At 40.5% G+C, this 23417-nt stretch overlaps 1 protein-coding gene and 1 long non-coding RNA gene across 2 annotated transcripts; both read right to left on the bottom strand.

Moving 5' to 3' along the window:
- Nucleotides 1–873: 873 nt before the first annotated feature.
- Nucleotides 874–1828, bottom strand: LOC143476872 (uncharacterized). The gene is made up of 2 exons (XR_013121406.1): nt 1545–1828; nt 874–1467 (listed from the first exon to the last, which is right to left on the bottom strand). It is a non-coding gene; the product is annotated as an uncharacterized LOC143476872 (long non-coding RNA).
- A 6189-nt stretch (nt 1829–8017) lies between these two features.
- noto (notochord homeobox) lies at nt 8018–9011 on the bottom strand. Its single transcript, XM_076975135.1, has 3 exons — nt 8639–9011; nt 8340–8527; nt 8018–8236 (listed from the first exon to the last, which is right to left on the bottom strand). Exons 1-3 carry the CDS (start codon nt 9009–9011, stop codon nt 8018–8020), a joined length of 780 nt encoding a protein of 259 aa, XP_076831250.1.
- Nucleotides 9012–23417: the final 14406 nt, after the last annotated feature.

The following is a 23417-nucleotide window of genomic DNA, read 5'->3' as shown; positions in this document are numbered from 1 at the left end:
TGAAAACTTCACCCCAAACTGCAACTCCAGGGTGTGTAGTTGGCACTTTCCCAATGGCAAAGCTGCTGGACCTTCGCGATTCGCTTGGAACCAGGGAAAGGCTTTTCATTTTCCTGACCACCCCAGCAATCCCCCTAAGCAGAAGAAGCAGATTGTCCCTTCCAGTGATGATGCAACAGACACAGGACACACAGCTGACATGGCAACCCCACAAACCCCTACTACATCCCAACCAAGTCTTGTCATGCTCGAGGTTGAGAATGACATGCTTAGAGAAGAGAACAAAAAATTGAAAGAACAGTTGGAGAAATAAAAGCAAACCTTCTCTTTCAGTCAGATTTCCTCCCATCCTAACAAAGTCCAATACTACACTGGATTACCTGATGCTGCCACAGTATTGTTTTTGGAAGCACTTCTTTCTAGATTTGAGCTACAGTATCATTCTGATTGGACTGTCCAAATTATGCCCCTTATTGATCAGTTACTCCTTACTTTGATGAAGCTTAAATTGAATTGTGGCCATGTAGACCTTGCAACAAGGTTTAATTGTAGCACAGCAACTGTAACTAACATCTTTACCACCATCATCTGTGCTCTGTATGATATTTTGTGCAATGATATCTCCTGTGCAAGGATACATGTGGAGCGGTCTATTCAGAGGCTGAAACTGTTTTGCATTTTGGACCACATCCCTTACCAGTACAGGAAAAATATTAACAAGATACTGAAAGTATGTGTGTGTCTTACAAATTTGCAAACCCCAATTCTCCGTGAAATTCAATGAAATATCTGATGTATGTAAATCAGTTAGCAGGACAGTGGCAAATTAAAACATGTTTACAATTATTGTGACTGAAGAATGATTTACACAACTTTGCAGAAAACCTTTATTAAAAAAGTAAAACCAGATTAAAATGTTTGTCTTTTTTACATTCAGGAACATGTTAGTGTTGTGATGTGCTACAACCTAATTCACTATAACTCAATCTGCACTTGTAATGCATTGAACAATTAACTTAGAATGTGTGGTAGGAAAATATCCTTATAAAAATGTTCGAGAATGTCAATGTTAAGCACCCATGTTAGGTCTTTGAGCACTGGGAGAATGACCAGGTCAAGAGGAGTCCATACAAGTAGATGACAACAGTTAGCTTTGGTCAGATGTAGGTTGCCTTGGATCTGATGCCAATAGTGGTGAGTTTGTTTTAGTTTGAGGGAACTTGTCTCTTCATCCAGCTCTAGAAAAAAGTCTCTCTTACTCTCTGCTGCCTGCTGGACAGTCTTAGTTCTGGCGGACCATGGGCATTTCACCTCAATGATGCAGTCATCAGACACTGTCCCATCTGGAGATCCACCAAGTAGACCACTGTCAGACAGGAACAATCCCCTCTCCTGGATCACCACACCAGCGTCCGCTGTGTACTGCTGCTTTGCCCGCGACTCATGTAGGATTCCCCAATCACATGCCTTTAATAAAAACACAGTCACTTACTCTTAGATACACATAACTTAAGTTGAAATATTCATGAAGATCCACAACTTACTTTAGATCCTTCTTTGAGGTCCTTCAACCTCAATTCACCTCAACTCACCTCAACCTCGTAAATCGTCTTTTTCATGGACGCCTGGACTCTACCCCTAAATATACCACCTGGGAGAACAGATACACTTAGTACTCTATTGGAGTTGAAAGAGTTTAGACCTTTTTTAACCCTCAATGGTGCCTCACTAAAGAACGAAGTTATCGTAAACAGGTTTACAGGCTCCGCCATCCTTGTTTGTTTGGACCCGGAAGCGGCTGAAACGTCACGCGTGTCGTCACACTTAACAAGCGGATTACTATGTTTTAATGATGTTTTTTTCACCCTGTTGCTCAGCCTCGGACTTGTATTTTGTTACCCAGCCATGGGCTTTTATTTTGAAGAAAGAAATACTTCCGGCCAACCAGGGACCTCTTTGCCCAGCGAGAGTTTTGTTTCGTATGTTGGCTGCAAGTGAAGCTCATAACTTCAGTGTGTCTGTTTCTCCATTGTGGCTTCTTTTGATTTTCTATTACATGATTATCACACTCTTTCTTTCAGTAAAAATAATAGTTCTAATTAGACAAATATCTAATTAGATTATATAAGTATTGTGTACATGTCTTTTCCTTAATAACATCTTTCTTTGTGTCTGGCAGGTCATTAAATAGAATGTCAACTTCAAAGTATTAAACTACATGTCTTGGCACTAATTTGCATCTGACAATGAAGGAGAAAGTGCATCTCGAGTGTGTTCGAAATAGCAGAATACATACTTGCATACTGATTTAACCCCAAATAAGTATGCCGTATGCAGTAAGCGACCAAAATACATTTTTCCAGTATGCCAAAGGTACTGGAATAAGGCACTACATCTGCCAGTTTTCCAGTACGTGACGAAAGCTCATGTTCATGGTGGGCGTAACCTTCGTACGTTCATATGACGACAAAGTGTGGTTTATTTTTGTCACATACTGCATACTACACTGCATACTAATATGGGGACCAGTATCCATTATACAGCATACTGAGAGCAGTATGCAGTATACAGTACATAGGCTATTTAAAATGAAGCCTGCACTCCATCTCTCTCGTGAGACCACGTGATCAGGCTTTTCTGGGTCTGCCCTTAGATTGTTGCTTTATAGTCCATCTATTCCATCTGTACTTGTACAAGGTCTCTCTGCAAACTAAGACATGCAATCAATATATACTGTCTCCATAAACTTTTCTCACATCTTCCAATGCTGTGAGTCAGCTGTCGTGTATGTCCTAACAGCAACACACTGAATAGGCTTTTGTAACCCCTGCTGTACACTGTTCCCAAGGTCACATTATGTTCCCTTCAGTTCTTTCAGCCTCAAGCGCCCTTCTAAACTCACAGTCGTGTTATGAAGGATGAAGAGACACGGTTATCTTTACAGTAGCTCCAACATGTAGTGTACAAAAGCTCGAGACCTTCTGGAACATGCCAAAGTATGTTGGTAAACAACATGGACGTAATTTTGTAATAAAAAGTGGGGGGGACATGGATCGTCGCTATTTAAATATTTGGTAAAAACTGGGGGGGACTTTTGAAAAAGTGGGGGGGACATGTCCCCCCCCATTACGTCCGTGGTAAACAAGCTCTGTGAGCAATACTCCAGTATCATACTACCAAATGCATTGTTGTTGTTACAGTGCAAGGGAAGACGGAATAAAGCAATCTACATGTGACGGGGTGACAGAACCGGCAGACGCGGTATACAGTGCCGTGGTTTGTTTAATATCCATAGCACGGCACAATACAACAGGCAGTAAAGCAAAGGAGCGCAACAGGCAAACGGCGTGAGTCACACAAACACAGAAGGCGCAGAGTCGCTAAACTTGGCGCTATAGGGAAGAGTTGCAGCGGAAGACGTCGCGCGCATGCGCACTCCGGTGGCCGTGAGGAACGCACAGCACAGACTTGCGCGAGCTGTGGGCTCCAATAAGGGCGTGAGACTGATGAGGGACAGGTGCAGGTGATCGGTGAATACGCGGGTGAGTTAGACTGTGGGAGTGAACGGGAGGTGGAGTGAGGTGGAGTGGGCGGCGCCCCTGTGGGGCTGTCCCCGCCTACCGTGACACTCCATTAAACTTCAGCTTTTCACTGTAGAGTTTACGCAGTAATGTTATTATAATAATCTAAATCCATCATGCCTAGTCTACAAATTTATTCAGATTTAGGTTAATGTAAACCTAATATCTATCTAATAAGTAATGTAAATATCTTAATGTCATGTGTAACTAACCAATTAAACAATTCCAATATAGGCTACACCACACGCTGTGAATCAGTTAATTCATATATTCAGTACAGTGATCTCAATGACTTCAATAATTAAATTCGATAATTTAAATAGTATTGACCAGATCTGATACCGTGCAGGGGCAAATCTATCTAGGCCCGTGATGAAGGAAAGAGTTTTTAATTTAAATGGTTTAAATATATATTTACATGATTTATTTTCATGGGTTGAAGGGCCACCTAGAAAAAAAAATCTGATTTATATTATCAGTTTACAAGGAACCACGCAGAAGTGGAAAACCAGAGAGATTGTTAATCGGTATTTACATGCCTGGAATTAACTATTTACACGGAAGCTACAGTTAGATGAATCGGAATCTTGTTGATTGTCTTGTTATTCATACCGGTGTTGTTGGTACCGCAAACAGAGTCGGTCTACGCGGTAGCCAGATTACTGAGCCGAAACCCATCAAAAGGTGTCTGGACGCTCTCGCACGTCTATTAATTTATAAACTAATTGACCATTTTGTTTCACATTAACTGTGTGTGTTCAGCTAATCTATCCTCCTTAACTAGCTGCAGTTTTTCACTTGGTCTGAACGAGCTGGGAAAAGTCACAGACCGCTGAACTTCTATCACCTGCGTGTCAAATGAAGGACTTCGCCACCTGGGAGAGGTCAGCGCTGGGGACTGTCCACCTCCCCTCTCCTGACCCTTACTGAAGGCCAAGAGTTTACGGATCCACCAAACTTTTTTTCGCTCTGTATTATAAGTGTAATAATTTGTTCACGCCGCCATTTCGTGGTTTCTTCTCCAAATAGCAGTGTTTTTTTAATATTATCGCGTTATAATTTTCTTTCTGTGGACTCGTACTTGTGTCTCTCTTAACAGTCGCACTGAATAAAAAACAGGGACGACTCAATTTCCTGAGAGTTAAAAAGGCTTCATTGAAAAGTTACACGGGAGGCTCCATTAGCATAAAGTGCTCGTTTGGATTGGGGCCTCGTCTGGCCTTCACCGCCTGCTCCCGTGTTAGAAGTCATTGTGTGCTCCATACGAAACCTTTCACAAAGACACAATAGTCCTGCTCTACTTCAAACGCTAGTAATGAATGCTAATGACTGTGAGATAGAGTGTCAGGTCAGTGCTCTACAAATAAAATGCAAACACCAGACTTTTACAATCCAATACCTTAGTTTTAAAATCCTTCAGCTGTGGTTTTGTCTTGTTTTTTTATACACCAGACAGAATGTTTCTTGGTTTTTGGTTGAGCATTAAAGCTTCTGAAGCAGTATCCAGATATCCAGTTCTAGAGATTGTACCAACCAAGTAAACTGGTATGGTATATTGAATAAATGGAATTTTTTTAATGTGTTAATACACATTAAGTTAATACAAACTACTGAAAGAAATCTGAGATTTTCCACAAATGGAGTAGTAATATGTCTGTGCATGTGTATGTTTGAGGAAAAGCACAAGAGAGAGTGAGAGAGAAAGAGTGCACTTCTGATAGTGAGTGAGCCTTCACTCTTCAACTGTACATTTCTCTTCCCAGTGCAGAAGGAAGATGTGTGTGAAGGGAGATGAAGTGATGAGACACAGTGCTAATACTGCCAGGAGGGGGTACAGACAGCAGCTCTCTGGGGGCAGTGCAGGAGCAGTGATTAATTGGAACGGTGAGCTCCCCTCCTCTTTCTTCGCTCTTCCTGTGGTTTTTCTCAGGGTTTCCCCCCTGCTGAATCTCCTGGCCCGCTGTGGGATTACACTAGTTCACATCATGCTTTGTCCATACATAATCAAACACACACACACACACACACACACACACACACACACACACACACACACACACACACACACACACACACACACACACACACAAAGATAAGTTCAACCAGTTCTGCCTTTGGACAGTCGGTGGTTGAAAGCTGCAGCTCAGATATCATCAGATGCAGACATCATCAGATTCAGATATCATCAGACTCAACTCAGGCATCATTAGGCATAGACATCACCATGAGATATGACTGAATGTACTTTAGATACAACTGTACATTTGAGATTCCATTGAATGTACATATGAGGAGAAACCGTTTTTATTTCATGACCCCCCCCCCCCCCCCATACACAACACACTGTGGATGTTTCACAGAGATGATACAAGTGTCTGTTTCCAACAAATTAGGGATTAATGAAATACTGTAGGCTTTCTTGGCCAAGCTATCCTAACAGGTTTCATTCATCTCTGAAACCAATAATCATGTGAAATGTAGACCAGTGCAGGTCAGAAGAACCACCGATCAGATCAGTGTTCAGCTAAACTCACTCAACAGCCGACTTCTTGAGTTCAGCCGATCAATGACTAGATTTTTTATTGATTATTTAGCTGATAGTTCTGGCCATAGGTTTAAACCACACAAAACTCCACAATGATACACTCTTTAATGCATAATAAATGTATCAGAAATCTCAGTAATGTGTATTTGAAATGGGTACATTAAATATTCCCTAATCATGACTTACTGTATTTATAAGAATTTGATAGTGTATTGACATTTTTATATTTTCAGTTGTTAGATACTTGAAAAGAGTGCATTAATGTCTACACTGACACATGTGTGGGTGCGCTGATGTTCAGAGACCTGTCGTGTGCTTGCTAATGAGATACACTGGACAGAATACTCATACACTCACCAAGTTTTCTCATTTCATTACTCTCATCTTTGTTCATTTGATTCCCCATTTTGTATTGTGTTGTATTTGTAATTGTCACTCAGTGAGCTGGGAACTTTAACGTCTCTGTAGTTTTATCCTCTAGGATTAACTGGATTAAAGAACAGAAAAGAAACACTGTGACAAGTGTGTTAACTAATAATCGCTGTATTCTTAGTGAAGGATTACTAATCCAGACTAATCACAGTCGTCAAGCCCGAGGCAGCACAAAGCCACCATGCTAACATGCTTTAGTGTGCGTCGCTCTGCTGTGGGGAGCACAGACTGGAGGACAGAACCATACCTAAAAGGCTCGGTCTAGGATGGGGAGACAACACGTTCTTTCACTCTCGATTGAAAGAGTCTTTTTGAGGCAGTAAAGTGGTGTGTTCCACTGTTGTGTCTCCTGTATCTCCACAGCTAAACCTGCATCTCTCATTTTCTGCTGGTGTTTCTCAACTTCCAGCTCACCATGTAAACTTGTGTATGTAAGTGCAAGATATTCTTCGTCAGAGTTTGAATTACTAAGCATGTTTGAGCTCTCCGCTGCCATGAGATCAGTATGTTTCATGTGACCCTTGTAGCCCTATACATGGAAACAGGAACTCAAGCTGTCCCTGTTAGTCCATTTGGCTTGATTTGCATCATATCTTTGTATATATGTTTGCTTTAAGGAATATTTCACTATGTTTAACAGCAGAGGCTTAAAGATAGGGGCCTTAAACGGGCCTTAAACTCAACCTAAGTTAGAAGAACAAATAAGAACTTACATAAATGTTGCTATACTTGGAACATTTGAAGCATGCCTTATCAAGGCATACATAAATGTTTACTATATCACAGACTAAATGGTAACACTTTAACTGGTCTTAAAATTTAGATGTTTTATTTTAAGTACTGTATATTGGAATATTTGGCATATTAAAATGCTAAACGTTTCTCATAACAATGCTGCTATAATATAATATTTTTATTCGTACCTTCCCTCTTATGACTCATCACTGATCATTCTGATTTAATGGGAAAGAGTTAGCCATTCATTTCAACTGTTGTTCATTTTAAATCTTAAAATGGCAAGTTGTCAGTTATAATTGGTCCTGACACACCAAGTTAAAGTAGTGATTAAATGTTGAGTTAAATTTTATATGTTCCTATTTATTTTAGATTTGATTGTTTTTTTTAATTTTTTTACCTTCAAATAAACATACACATAAAAAGCCTCAAGTTAAAAATATTAGTTGTCTATGCCACTGTCAGCTATGGCCAAGTCACTGTCATCATTAAGGTTTATTCTGTCCATTTTTACCCTTTCCAAAATAATATCAGTTCCTGCTTGTTCATTTTAAAAATATATTGTGTTTATTTCATCCATACAAAAAAGTGTACAAAAGAGCGATAATACAGAAGCGTCTTAAATATATAGCTATATCTATGAATTAAATATTTGTACAAAAGAGAGAACTACTTCATCTGTAGTCATTAAAATATGTACAAAACAGTGTTTATAATACAGTCACTATAACTCTTTTGACTCCTGCAGTGAGTCGTCAATGCCGACATCGATGTCGGAGTCCTCTGTGAACTCGTGCTCATCCTCGGCCCCCCGGTCTCCACGTCCCTGAGATCCGGGGCTCTTGGGTGGCACCGCGAGACCCAGTTTGGCCAGTTTGGCTTGCTGCTGCTCTAGACTTTGTTTTCTCCACTTGATGCGTCTGTTCTGAAACCAAACTTTTACCTGGTAGGAAGGAAGCAGATGTTTGTTTAAAATATATGGCACCACTATCTTACCTAGACGCGTGTTGCTTTATATACAGTGTCGTATTTGGAGATGATCATACCTGCGCCTCCGTCAGCTGCAGCGCGGACGCCAGGAGGAACCGCTCCGAGCCCACCATGTACTGCTGACGCGCAAACTCCTTCTCCAGACGGGACAGCTGCTCGCTGGTGAAACTCGTGCGCATCCTCTTTGCTTTCCCGACTTTGTGTTTGAAGTGAGGATGGACGCCTGTTTTAGTCAGGATATTATCTGTACAAAGGAAAAAACGAACTTGAATTGATCTGATCGCGCCACGCTTTGCCTTGTTGGCAACGTGTTTAGTGGATTAGACACATAACCACGAGGGTGATGAATGCTTACCTTGTGAATAAATAGATCCACGACATGTTGTCTGGTAGTCGAAAGGCGTGCAGCAGTAGACGGGATAGCTGCTCTGTGTGTGTATAATACCTGGGTTGTACAGGTACTGCGGGACCGGGGAACACACCTGCCCGGCAAGTGGTAAGAGACTACCCGTGGTTGAGCTATGGCTCACTGGGATACGAAAGGAACTTGTTATTGCGTTCTCCATACGATCCGGTTTCGCTAGCAGCGCGTCGATGGTGAAGGACTTCCCCGCGTTGGGTTTGGTAACCGTGGCCAAGCACGCGTTGTTCACATAGTCCGGGTGGAGAGATGCCTGCGGACGCCGGGAGTATCCGTAAGGTCCGTGAGCTCGTGGGGAGATCTTCATGGTGTCCGTTAAAAAAAATGTAACCAAAGCAAACGCAGTCAGAAAGTTATCCGCGGAACCCACTGCACCTGGTGCGTCCGTGGACTGGGATGATGCTGGCTGAGGCCGAGGTCCATCTTTATACCCGCCCAGACCTGCAAGGTGTCAACGACCCCCTGTGGCGCCTTTGTCTTTTAAAGTAGCAGATGAGTCAAACGAGCGGCCCTACCAGGGATCCAATTAACTGATGGAGTTGTAACAAGCTGAGATTGTCAAATATCCTAATGGCTCTTTCCACCGCATGCCCCCGGAGGTAGGCCGGGACGGTAGAAAAGGAGCCAGAAGACAAGGAGCAGGGGGTCCAGATTCACTATAAACTCCTGCATAGCTGTCCGATAGAGAAGGGCTAGCACTAGTGAGTGGGGTCATTGATGTTACGAAATCATCTTATTTTGTGTCTTAGGAATCAAAGCACGCCGCCACTGCGCCTCACAGCGGAACAAATACCCTCACATCTGGAGGTCGACGAGAGAAAAGCACCACAGTCCTCTAATCACATTGAAGCCAAGTCAGCCCAACCTTGTCTAAAGGAAACAGCGATTTTAACCCAAATCACACACGTTAAAGATGTTCAGATTGAGGTTTAATTAGACTTTTTTAATTTGGATAAGACCTGATAGGGCGACCATACAATGAAGACGAACTTAATGCATGTGAAAAGTCTTTGCACCAGCGTGCATTGAACTCAGTTTCTGTCCCGAGGTGTCAGATGAAAGTGGCGGCCCTATTCTGAGCTATCGTAAAGTTCATGTAAACGTGATGATCATCTCTCCTCCTTCATCATGATGGCCTGCGAGACACCTTAAGCGAGGTGTGCGCTTTTGCAGTTTTACAATGGACTTTCTGTGATTTTGCTCCTAGCAGAAAATCGCACAAGCGTTTGACCTCGTCTGTTTCTTCACACCACCTGGCGTTAGTTTCTTCACGACTACTGAACAAATCCACCGATTCTATTCCATTTTTCTCGGCTACCCTAAATGCAATTCAAGAAATACTGACTTTTCATTAGCCGGAATAAATGTTCATGCAAAGAAACGCGAGAGATGTTCAAAGCTAATCAGTGAGGTCTTTCTCGTTATTGACTCTCAATTAGAACATGAAACGCCTTAGATGAAAAGCTGCGGTTTCACTAAAGGAAGTGATTTGCTTTCTTGTACTACGTCAGGACAAACAGTCTTTCCTTCAAACGAGGATTATGGCCAGCTCTGCAAACTCTGCAGGCTCATTGCCACGGAGCGGGTCTCCTGTAAAGGACTCGCTAAAACGCGTCCAAACACAGCCGAACTGGGTTTCCCTTTGACCTTCTAATTACAGCAGCACCTGACACCGACGCGCCTAATAAAGAAGGCAAACAGCGCATCTGGGCCCCAGAGACGCACCGGGCCGACCACCCACACCAACTCATCTCTGTTTATTAACATGCTTCTCTGAACGGTTATGAAAGACGGGAATCGCGTTGAGATGCGTTATTTGCATAGCCTACTACATTTACCCCCACTCACACAAATGCTCTTTTTTAAGCCATGACAACAACAGGACTATTTTACGTCCCTTTCATAATTTGTAACCCGGTCCAATTCTACCCGTTTTTTTTGTTAACTTTACGGCAATCTGCGCGATTGGAATGGGAAAGGTAGAAGTTACCATAACCTATAATAGCAAACGCCAAATTAGCTCAGATATATACAGCAGGATAAACTGAACGAAGTCAGCGCGGTGCACCATTATTGAGTGCACATAATGGCGATTATTTTTTTTAATCCAAAATAAATGAACAGTCCTGGCCAAACCGAGTGGTCAAACTCAAGGTGAAGTTTTCATTTGTGTATTGGAGCCAGACAGAGAATACACTGGAGGCTTTTGTCTTAGAGGTCCTTTTCATAGTCAAACTGGAGAACAGTAGCCGACCCCTCCTACAGCACAACCTCTTCTAAAACCCTGAAACTCAAAATGGTGCTCCTTAGGAAATGCATACACACAAACACCCACATATACATAGCTTATCACTTTTACAGATGTATTTCTGGTTTGCATTAAGATAGATGTTTATGTTTTTGTTGTGATTCGTTTGATCGTACAGTAGTTTATTTGTTAGTCTATTTGTTTCACAAGTTATCAAACGTCTGTAAGCTGTAATGATCCTTTTTGCCATGTGATAAAAGGCCATCAACTTGTTGATCATCATTATTACTGAGGTGAAAATGGATCTCACCTGGTAAACCCATTCAGCAGACATCAAATTCTCATTTTCTCAGCTCCGTAACACACAAACACATAAAGACCACTGTGTATAAGAATGTGCCATCCCATTTCAGAGGTGTTTTCTTCTGTTAGGGTCATCAAGGTGAAACAATAATGAATCATCAATTCCTTCTTTTGCTTCAGTAGTTGAGAAGAGTGATTAGGTGGATGGCCGGGCGAATGCGTCTGGGTCTAATACACAACTGTGATCAGTAATTAGGGTTCACACACATAGTGTGGGAACCCTATTGTAATTGCTCGAGTTTTTCTTCTTATTATTATTATTTTTCAGGCTGTAAAACGCATACTGCAGCCTAGACCGTAAGGCCCAGAAACACCAAACTTGTCAGACAGGTGCACCAGAGGTGCAATGAGGGAAACCCAGACAATGACCCACATCGGCCTGATGGTGGCGCTATAGCGCAGCATTTTGCGTTTTGGTCCATATCTCCTACACCGTAGGTCATAGAAACGAAATTCCACTTCTGATGGATTCCTTGGCTCAAACCAAACAAAAAAGCCTCTAGGACCCTTTAGCTCCGCCCACTTAGATTTCGAGTTAATTTGCATAATGTGCAAAATCGCACACATCTTTGAGCGCGAACTAGTCCCTGGATTTTTCACATACATGCACATATGTGGTATCAAAACGTTCAGAAGAGTCTGAACTTTAAAATGTATCCAACAAAAATGCTAATTTCTTCACTACCTAGTCAGTATAAGCCAATCAAATGAGGGGGCGTAAATTCAATAGTAAATTTTGCGCATATGGAGCTCTAACTTAAGAAAACTTGCATGTAATGAGATGGCAATTCACAGACAGCTTCCCTGTGAGGGTCTGGGGCAGCTCGCAGAGGTTGCCATACCTCACCTGCTAGGGGGCGCTATAACATGCAAAAATTTGCCCCATGCACTCAGATTGGCCGATCCACATGAAACTTGGCAGACATCATCTATGGGCCTCTGGGAACCAGGTCCTAAAGCAGACATGCCATACTTCCAAAATGGCTGACGTAATCGGCCAATCAGTGATCGGCACGCGTTTGACAGGCTTACCATTGGTCGATTTGCACGAAACATCTTGGGTGTGGACATGTGCACACCCCCTATGACATAATCCAGCCGGGTGTCGATTGGCCACTGGGGGGCGCTATTGCAAAAAAAGCAAGTGTATCCCCTACATAATTCCACTTGGGAACATGCAATTGGACTCTTTTGATTCCTTGCAGTAATGCGAACAACTTTCCCATTACATGTCCTATTAAAAAATGCACAGTTTATTTACAGTTAATAATAGTTTGAAATCATCACTTTTCATACTGCTCCTAGGATTTTCATACTATCATGTCAAGCAAAGTCTTATAATACTCTACAGAGTGTGAAATCAAAAAACAATCCAAAGATTTTGGATTTGAGGACACTTATACCTGCTAAATATTTTTTTAATGGACAGCATCGATACATATAATATTCATATTCTTAAAGCTCTTTCATATTTTATCCAATTCTGACCAAAATGCACAAGCCCATTCAGAATCCCATCCTGAACAAATTTGTCAAGTTTCATCTAAATCGGTTATCGTATGGCTCTACAGTGCAGTATTATATACAATGCATAAAAATGCATGTAAAGTCCCTCTGTCACCTTCTCCTTCTCACACGCACGCAAGCTGAAACTCACACACTCAGTCTCTCTCACACTCTCACCCACATTCCCCCTCCCATCTCTGTGCCCTAAGTAAACATTGCTCTGGCTACCTAGATCTCTCTGTGTCTATTAACCAGGCACACACACATACAGGCGCAAGCAGGCCTTCCTATAGCATTCACAATGACACTTCCCTAGCCATACCCACCCATATCTTAGTGACTAACACATGCTCATACAAACTGATATTTGGCTTCTTTTTTGTCTCTCTCTCACACAAACACACAGACACACACACCTTTATACCTACATGTATGTATAGTTTCTATGTATACTTATGTATGTATGTATTAGTATATGTTGTCATAGTTTGAGTACATACACTACCACACACACACACACACACACTTCTACCTAAATGTATGTATAGTTTGTATGCATATCTGTCCAGTCATAACAGTCATGTCAGTCCAGTCATGTCAGTCATGTCAGTCCAGTCATATCAGTCATGTCATTACAGTCATGCCAGTCATGTCACTCATTCCAGTTATGTCAGTCATATCAGTCATGTTACTTTTGTTCATCATGCCAGTGATGTCATTTCAGTCATATCAGTTATGTCAGTCATGCCAGTCATATCAGTCATGTTATGGCAGGCTTTGCAGACTACATTCATACTTTGAATACACGGGCAATCATGTTAGGCGTGCAAGGTGTGCAAGGAGTGAATTAACAAAGCATAGTCTCTGGCACCCTCAATCTCTCTCTGTCTGTAATATACAGGCCCAATCATGTATAGACACATGCAGGCCTTCCTATATTGTTCACATAGATGCAGCCCTAGCCAGATGTGCTATTTCTGTGTCTCCCTTTCTGACACACGCAGATGTCATCACACACTATCTGTAGAGCACACACTGGCCAAACCCAAACAGCTTCTTTTCACTTTTAGGTCTAAAGGACCTTTTGGGCTTCCTTTTGCCTATTGAGGCCAAAATATGCCTATTTGTGTGTGAACCCGCCAATCGCCGCTTGCGGCTATATTTTAGACTAAGTTTTGCTCTGTAGCTCATATATGATGAGACTGTTCTGAACATACATCTGCTGGATAACGAATCCAACATGAGAGAACGTTAGAGAAACTGAGTTAACCTTTGTGAAAAATGGGAGATATTCACCATTTCCTCAAACACTGAAAACCAATACATTGTGTTTAATTTACACATACAGTGTTAGCATTACTATGGCTGCCCTACCTGGTAGGCAGTATTATCCTTCAATATAGCTGCCTATCAGGTAAAGCAGGCCTACCTAGTAAAACAGACACTGGCTGTGTGCCCAAGATTAACAAAATATGGTGGTTCCTATTCTAATTGTAATATACCAATACCTTATTGCTTAATTTACTTAATTCTTGCTTTTATTCTGCAAATTTTTGACAACAATGTTGTATTCAGTAGTTAGCATCCAAAGTGCAGTTGTCTTTAATGTATGCAGAAATATGTTAATTGTTTAAACAGTTTATGCAAGTGTTTGCATATGTACCTAAGGAAGACCTGACGTAGTTCTAAGATACATCTCTCTTCATCATGCACTGTAACGTATGCAACACTCTGGGACTCTCTGTGCTGTTGTCAGAGACTTTAATGTAAGAGTTTCTAAAGAGAGGCACAATTAATTTGATATGAATAGAATATTCTTCGTCTTCTCATTTTTTGCGTTATAGAGAAAATGTATCACATTTCCAAAAATACTGTAAATATAGACTCAAAATCTTGAGTTTATATGTGCATTCATGTACATAATGATAAAATATCTGTTAGTTTGTTCAGGAAAGAGAACACTATGATCAGCGCACACAGTTTAAGAGAAATGTGTGTATAACTTCTGAAAACAACAATAGCAGATGATGTGGGGATTGTACCTTAGAATTTACAATGCTGTGTATTACAGCCTATGAAGCCATTGTATAGTTTAACTTATATATTTCTTGTTCTTTTTAGAAATGGAAAATGATACCAAGACCAAGCACACAATGGCCAGTATTCATTGTAATTTCTTTTTCACTTTTTCTGTTTATTCCTCTGCTACTCTAGAAAGAAATATGTCTGTATATGTCCCCAAATATTCTTCACAGTATTGTCTCTTCACCGACATTTCCAATATTTCATATGTATTGCATTCATATTTACTTTATTTAGCCATGAAATAAAGTAATGTTATGTTATTTATAACAGCTTTTTGGAAGCGCGTCCTTGGTTTGTGAAGCAAGTCTAAGCCTGGCTCAATTTAGTTATCCTATTATTGTAGTTATGCTAGTTATTATTTATTCCATTCACATGAGTATTTCATATTTACTTTCTTTGTAATATCATTGTGATTAATAGTTCAAATTTATGCTTAATTTTATAAGCTGTTATTCGCTGAAAAGCAACAGATATTTCTTCATTGTGCAGTCCTCTTGTTGGGTGATGCTCTGTGCTTGGTGTCAGAACTAAACTAAACAGAACTTTCTAGAAGGAGAGAAGGGAATCTGTTTTCATTCTTGAGACACTTGAACAATGTAGGCCTAGTTATTACTTTGATCAATGTCTAGTTATTGAATTGAACCTAAAATCCAACCAGCTTGAATGATTGCAAGGGATTATGGGATGACTGAAACACAACATAAATAACATAAAATAAACTGTAGTCAGCTGTTCCAGACTGTAAGGCCTTGAACTGATTTTATGCCCAAGCAGTACACCAAACTCATCTGAGGACTCTCTCTTTCTCTCTCTCTCGCACACACACACACACACACACACACACACACACACACACACACACACACACACACACACACACACACACACACACACACACAGCAGCTGTCTCAGAGACAAATTATGATTTAATGGAAGCCGTAGATGGAGAGTCACAGTTCTTCACATGTGTTGAGGTTACACTGATCCTGAACAGTGATGTGCTGGAGAGAAGAGCAGTCTGCAGAGTGTGTATTCACGCCGTCTCACGCCACAGAGGAACACCTACTTCATCTTGATGGTCCGGCCATAGAGTCATGGATGGAGTTTCTTTAGCAGCACGGAGCCGTCGGCCGGTGTTGGACACCCTTGCCTTGTTCCTGTAACTCCTGCTGCAGGTGTGACTAATGCTTCGTTAGCTTTGCCCTCTTCTCTCATCAGACACAACAACACGACCCAGGCAGACATACTAGTCCATGTAAAAGGTCTCAGTCATCTGCTAATTTGGATCAACAATGAACACACTATTTAATAATAATGATCACGTAAATTTCCCAAAATAAAAGTTCCTTATGTTTTGAATTCTGCAAAATTATGCATTTAATTTATTTAGTTTGTTTACAAATAATTTCTTTGTGTTTTGAAATGTGTTCTCTGTGTTCTATTAGAAAAGACTTTAAGTCTTTGATCTTGTTCTTCAAATAATCTTTTTTTTTTGTTCTGAGCTTTTTATTCAGCAAGAAAAGATGTAATGTCACTTTTAAATAGAAGTTTAAAAGCAGTGAAGTTACTAGGATTAAGATATTTGTAGCATTTTATGTTCTGTTGAGACGTCTTCTTTAGGACGTTTATAATTTTCATATATTAAGAGAGACCATAATATTATGTTAAAATTATTAGAACCATAATGCTATAATATATTCCGCTATACTCTGCATAGCCCTCTTGACTCTCTCAGCTTTGTGTTATAACAGTAACAGGCACATTCAGTGAATGTTTTACAGTGTTGAAGACAATTTGAGAATTTGGTGAATGAAACAACATGTGATGTTTGGTGCAATCTCAATAAATCCATGATGGAATATGTGAAGTATAGCCACAGTGCTCGAGTGCTTCCATGCAGGTGGTCCAAACAGAGGGGGGGGGGCACTATCTGGGGGTATTAGAGAGGGCTAGAGGTATTATAAGGGGTATTTGAGAAAGTTATGCATGGAGACACCCTTTAATGGAGGTGAGAAGTGGTGGGTTGGACTTTGACACTTGATCTGTGTTTACACTTCCTGTCACATTACAGGCCTCTGAGAGAATGAGACACAGAAAGAAGCACACACACACACACACACACACACACACACACACACACACACACACACACACACACACACACACACACACACAAAGGGGGCTAGAGAGAGGGAGAGAAAGAAAATTTATTTTTTATGGTCACTACAGTCTAAAATGACATTTATATAAATCCATGTAAACTATTATGTTTGGCTTGGTTGACCAACATTACTGTTACATGACTGTTCGCATTTGTCTTACTCAGGGTGGATCAATAATGGAATAAACGTTTTAGTCTCAGTACACTGATGTACTATAGTAAACCCTTCTGACATTCAAATGTTGCTATCAACCTGATGCAGGTGGGTTTTCACATTGATTTGATCTAATTCCATAATATTTTCCCCACTGAATATGTTTAAGGTCATGAGAACTCTGCTGTGTTGTCCTGGTGTGTCCTCCAGGAAGACTACATCAAAGACCCGTATCCACGGAGACCCACGTAAAGATGCACACACAGGCCTGGGAAGAGTGTGTTTATGTGCTTGTGCATAATGTATAATGGTGCCCTGTGGTCATTAGGGTGGGTTATTTCAGACCTCACACAGTTTAGAGGTTTGCCTGACCTCTACTGGACAAACATTTCCTTAGCGTTCATCTCTCCAGCCTATCCTGGTTCTTCCTGGGGTCTTCTCCGAGGTGATCATGTCCGCTCACCAGGGAGGCGCCCAGGGGGCATCTGGGCCAGATTCCCCAACCTCCTCAACTGGCTCCTCTCCACACAGAGGAGCAGCGACTCTACTCTGAGTCTCTCCCGGATGACCAAACTCCTCACCTTATCTGTAAGGGAGAGCCCGGACACCCTGCAGAGAAAACTCATTTCAGCCACTTGTATTCGAGATCTCGTTCTACCCAGCGCGCATGACCGTAGGCATATTTCCAGTTTACTGTTAATATTTTTTTTATTTGAAGCTTTTTCTACACAGACCTATGTTGTTCTAACAATCAACTAGGTCTGTAGTTTACAATAACAAAAAATAATTGGTTGGTGGCATGCAAAGGTATGCATATGGTTTTGGTGTTTATGAAATTACTAAAAGATGAATTTAGATATCATTTAAATGTTCAAAGTGAATAAAAAAGTGATAAACAAATAAATAAACATGTTAGAAGATTAGGCACTTGAACATGGCAGCGTTTAAAGCATGGCAATCATGTTATTCTTCTGGAAAATTCTGACTGATGCATTTCTTTCTGTTTAATGTTGTTGCTGGCTTCAGTGGTATTGCTCAATATCCTCCCAGAGCAGTCTGGAATTGTGGCCTGATCTTGCTATTATTCAGGATGTGCAATATTTCTTCTGCTTCTTTAATGCAACTCCAGAGCCGACCAGAGACTTTGAGGAGACATCATTCTGTTCTTTCCCTATGAGCTCTCCTAGTAACTGGCTTTGAATGCTCCTTGTTTTGAAGCTAAGTTTAGTCACTACATTTACATTTAAGGTGTTTAGCAGGCTCTCTTACCCATCTGCATAGAGAATGCATCCTAGATGCTACAGCAGATAAGTCAGAATTAAAGTTACCCTTGAACTACAAAACTACAGGACTCAGATGCCAATACATTGAATTGCAAATAAACAAAGATAATAAACATTAAGCAAATCTCAAAAAGGAATTAAAAAGTGTCATCTGTAGTGTTAGTGGTCATTTAAGTTCTTGACAGTCTCCATTTTAAGTGTGTATGGAGCTCCACAGTCCAAACTGCCAGTGCAAGATCGTTCCACCATCTTGGAGCCAGGACAGAGAATAGTCTTGAAGTTAGTCTTCTGTGAGACTTTCAAGGCCTCAAGGATTCAAGCGGAGCCATATTTGATTTGGAGTGTACGGATCGGACTTTGACCATGGTCATCATGTATTGAGAGGCTGGCCCATTTTTGGCTTTGTATACAAACATCAAGGTTTCAAGAGTGAAGCGTGGGTTCAAATGGTCTTATATTCAGTGCTATAGCACCATCTGCTGGGGTAATACAGCTACTTCAAGTAATGGTTTAATAACGCATCCCACAAATAAAAGTGTTGGATGTAAAACTGAGGATGTATTTTGCTTTCTATTGGATATATCCGAAAAACCGAATAAAAATACTAAAATGATAAATATAAGTGTACATTGACATTTCAGTGTACCAGAGACTATTGACAGAGTATCAAATATGTTCACGGTGATGATAGCAGGGGTTAATTTTCATACGTCTTTATACTCTGGCTGTTGTTTTGAACAAGTTATAGTTAGTTCTAAGTGTTTTTAAGATATCACAATACAATGTTAAATACAACAGCCTTAGGAAAGTAAACAGTGGTACACAGTGCACTCTGCTGTGGAGAACTACTCTTACCTAGATAGTCAAGTGCTAATAGCGCCCTTGCTAGAATGCTAACGGGTTCCCCTGCAGAACGCAGGGGCAGCTTTTTTAGTTACAAGCTAGGGCCACCATGTGCTCGAATATTATACCTTTTACAAGAAGAGTGCACTGTTGAGTCCAACGAACGCCAGTTTGTTGACATTTTTTACTTTATAGATAAATTAGTATGGAAGCTCATTCCCGCCGCTTGATGAAAAAAAAAAGTCCTCATAAAAAGTCTCATAGGCCTAATTATGACTTAATATAATCATAATAACGACTTACAATTTCATAATTATGACTTACTTTCTCATAATTATGACTTAGTATATCGTAATGACTTACTTTCTCATAATTATGACTTACTTTCTCATAATAATGACTTACAATCTCATAATTATGACTACTTTCTCATAATTATGACTTACTTTCTCATAAATATGACTTAACTCGTAATAATGACTTACAATCACATAATTATGACGTATTAGACTAATAACGAGATGAGATGCTAACTCATAATTATGAGATATTAAGTCATAATTATTAAATACTATGAGATTGTAAGTCATTATTATGAGATATTAAGTCATAATGAAATACTCATCTCATAATTATGACTACTTTCTCATAATTATGACTTACTCTCATAAATATGACTTAACTCGTAATAATGACTTACAATCACATAATTATGACGTATTAGACTAATAACGAAATGAGATGCTAACTCATAATTATGAGATATTAAGTCATAATTATGAAATACTATGAGATTGTAAGTCATTATTATGAGATATTAAGTCATAATGAAATACTATATGGACTTTTTTCCCCTCAAGCGTCAAGCATGTGTTTCCGTAGGGATTAGACTCAGGGTGTTGGTGGTAAGTTTAAACAAATTCATAATATAGATACACAATAGATACGTTATAACGATGAACCAGACTTATCTATTGTAATATATTTCATGACTACAGTGGATATTAAAGGTTGAATTACAACAAATTGTGGGATATAGAACATTAATTTGATCAAGTCCTTTTTTGAAATATCCTGATTTCTAAACACATTGCTCTCGAAACGTTTAACACTGAGTCATGATCAGTGACTTCTCCAAATTGCCTGATCTTTCAGGAAACACGTAGTAGGTTAGAGACACATGCTTGGTTCAAATGGGCTTACTAAATGTCCGTCTTCTCACAGCACGCTGTGTGGTTAACAGGATGTGAGTTTGGGTTACTCTTCCCTGAGAATGTCTAGTTTTAGCTCACATGCGAATTCAATATTGGAAATGTGATGCTGCTTTAGTTTTGAGACAGACGTTTGCTAAGTGTCACGTGTCTGGGACTATTCTGGATAGCTTCTCACACTTTAACACAAGGTAAACACAGATCTGCCCCTCAAGTAGAAGAACTTGCCACAGGCTCTGTCGAGCTAATGCTTCGTTTCAGCCTCTGCTGCTCTGCGACCTTTAGAGGCTGTTGTGCTTGGTGTATATTTATTTCACAAGTCATCCACACGAGGGCGCTCTAGGAAGAGAAACCATGAGACTGGAGGTGTCGATTCAGCGTCTCCTCTGTAGATATCAGCGTTGCTCATGTGATGGTGGGCCCGTAGTGTTTATCAGCATTCCCTCTGCGGTCTCCCTGCTGTGGTCTGCCTTTGAATTCGTAATCAATACCTGCTATCCGTTCAGGATGTATCCCACAGCTGAGTCAGGAAGCATGCTGGAAATCTGATCTCCCACAACACAGTCTCCTTGCACTCAGGAGGAGAACTTAGGGCCATCAAAACCAGCATAACCTGACACATGGACAGGACTTTGGCCTTCATCAACCACAATGGACACTTGTTACAGCCTATAGTGTATGATCTAGTACTCAACACAGTACTCCAGTTCTTGAACTAGTCACATCTATTATGTGTATCAGCCCTGCTGAAACTATATGTCCCAAAATGCCCATTGCACACAGAAATAAACTTATGAAACAAAATATTTTATTTGTCTCTCCAGACCTTTCCATTGTGTACACATTCAATATTTAATATATCTAAAGCTGCAATGGCAGTTGTAAAAAAAACCCCAAAAAAACAAAGTACAAATAAATGACACTTTTCACTTCAGTATTTTCATGTGCATAATACATCTGGAAAATAAAACTGATTCTGATTCTGATTCTGATTATTCGCTCGCCAAATAAAGTAAACTGTGTCCTCTGGGTAGTGGCTGTGCTGTGGCATCAAGCTACACCTCACACAGTAACGGCTGGCTTTAGCCAGGACTTTCCCCTGACTTGGCACATCACAGTTCTCACTATTCAATTCTCCATGACATGTTTAATTCAGCTCATATGCACCCTATGCCAGAGAGGTTAGAGCCCCAAGGGGCCCAGACCGTTTTCTGTGTTGTGGTATCAACCATTTTTACGCAGGCCTTAACTGGGCAGCGCTTGGACTGCAGCTACTGTTCTCATATCCAACTGGTTGCAATTCCTGCAGGTTTGGGGTCAAATGCACAGTGGCTGGACCATACGTGGGTCTGCAGATGCTGACCTCAGCGTTATTTACAGCTGCTGTGCATGGGGTGTTGGATTTCTCATTGAGCACGAAGGTGATAACGTCCTTGATAATGACACTGCGGTCAGACCTTTTCATGGAAATGGCTGCTAATGCACAGATTCAGCAGAACGAGGCTTTTATTACCCCTGCCGTTACTGTCTCGCGTTCAGCTGTAAGAAAATCACTCTTTAGCCCTTTTTCTGATAGAGAGCTTCCTGATAACCAGACCAGATTCCTATCAGCTACTGGGTTATTCTTCTTCAGACTGCGACAAGCCGTGGGCCCCTCTGTCTCAAGGCCAGCAGTCCCTTATTGAGGCGTGAGACCTCGAAAGGTTGAACGTTTCACTCTGTCGTGTATGACAGTGCAAGACTGTAAAAGATGAGGGCCCACTGAACGATGTGGTCAAATCAATCTTCTGTGAAGCTCGACAGACTGTGGAAGACATATGACTGTGCACACTAGGATAAAATCACACAGAACTTAAATAATACAAAGCTAAATACCACAATTTATAATGAGCTCCATCAGAATCAGAATCAGAAGGTTTTTATTGCCATATGTGTGAAGAGGTTCACAGCATTAGGAAATTGCTGCGGTACTAATGCTAACATACCGACAGATAATTCTATGATAACGAATATAAAATAAAACTAGATCAAATAGAATAAAAATAGAATAGAATAAAATTATACTGAATAAAGATAAACTTACTAAAATAAAATTAACATACTCTACAATTAACTGAGGTGTGAACTGAGGTGAGGATGGATAAGTAGGCAGTGTGCCTGTCATTTAACCAACTATTATTGGTTAAATCTTATGTTATTCTTGTGTTATTTGGTGCATCACAAGTATAACCACCATGCTGCATAATGAAACATTTAAGAAGCAAGATCAAAACGTTAGAATTGGTGTACTTTGCCCACTAAGCAGTCAGAAATTACTGTTAGTGCAATACCACATATGAACACCTGGTGGCAGCTTGTGACGAATGGACCATTTATTTGAAATAAACCTGACTGACTCCTGATTTATCGTCAATGAATGACTCATTATACAAATAAGCCAATAATCCAAAACAGATGAATAAACAAACCTGCACGTAAATAAACACGTAGATAAACAAATAATCAATCAAATAAATAACATCTTTACTTTATGATAAATAAGACTGCCTGTTTATGCCTTCATCAGCGATAATAAAACAGCTACGTGGGCATACTTCCTGTGTGGTCTTTTGTCATTATGTTTGTTCTTTTGTGCAATCATTAACTTTTCATCTCCTGGTTTCCTCTGTGTCTGACCGAGTCATAAAGTACAGATGGACACCAGTAACATACAGCAATCATACACACACACACACACACACACACACACGCACGCACGCACGCACACACGCACACGCACACTTATATACACACTTCCCTGCTATAAATAAAATACGTCTTTGAGTGTTTGTTCATGGTTGGGAGGTTGTGGAAATACAA

This window comes from Brachyhypopomus gauderio, chromosome 15 (assembly GCF_052324685.1).
Source record: "Brachyhypopomus gauderio isolate BG-103 chromosome 15, BGAUD_0.2, whole genome shotgun sequence".
Taxonomy (NCBI): Eukaryota; Metazoa; Chordata; class Actinopteri; order Gymnotiformes; family Hypopomidae; genus Brachyhypopomus; species Brachyhypopomus gauderio.
The sequence above is the reverse complement of the archived record's forward strand: the minus strand, read 5'-3'. Positions and strand labels throughout refer to the sequence as shown.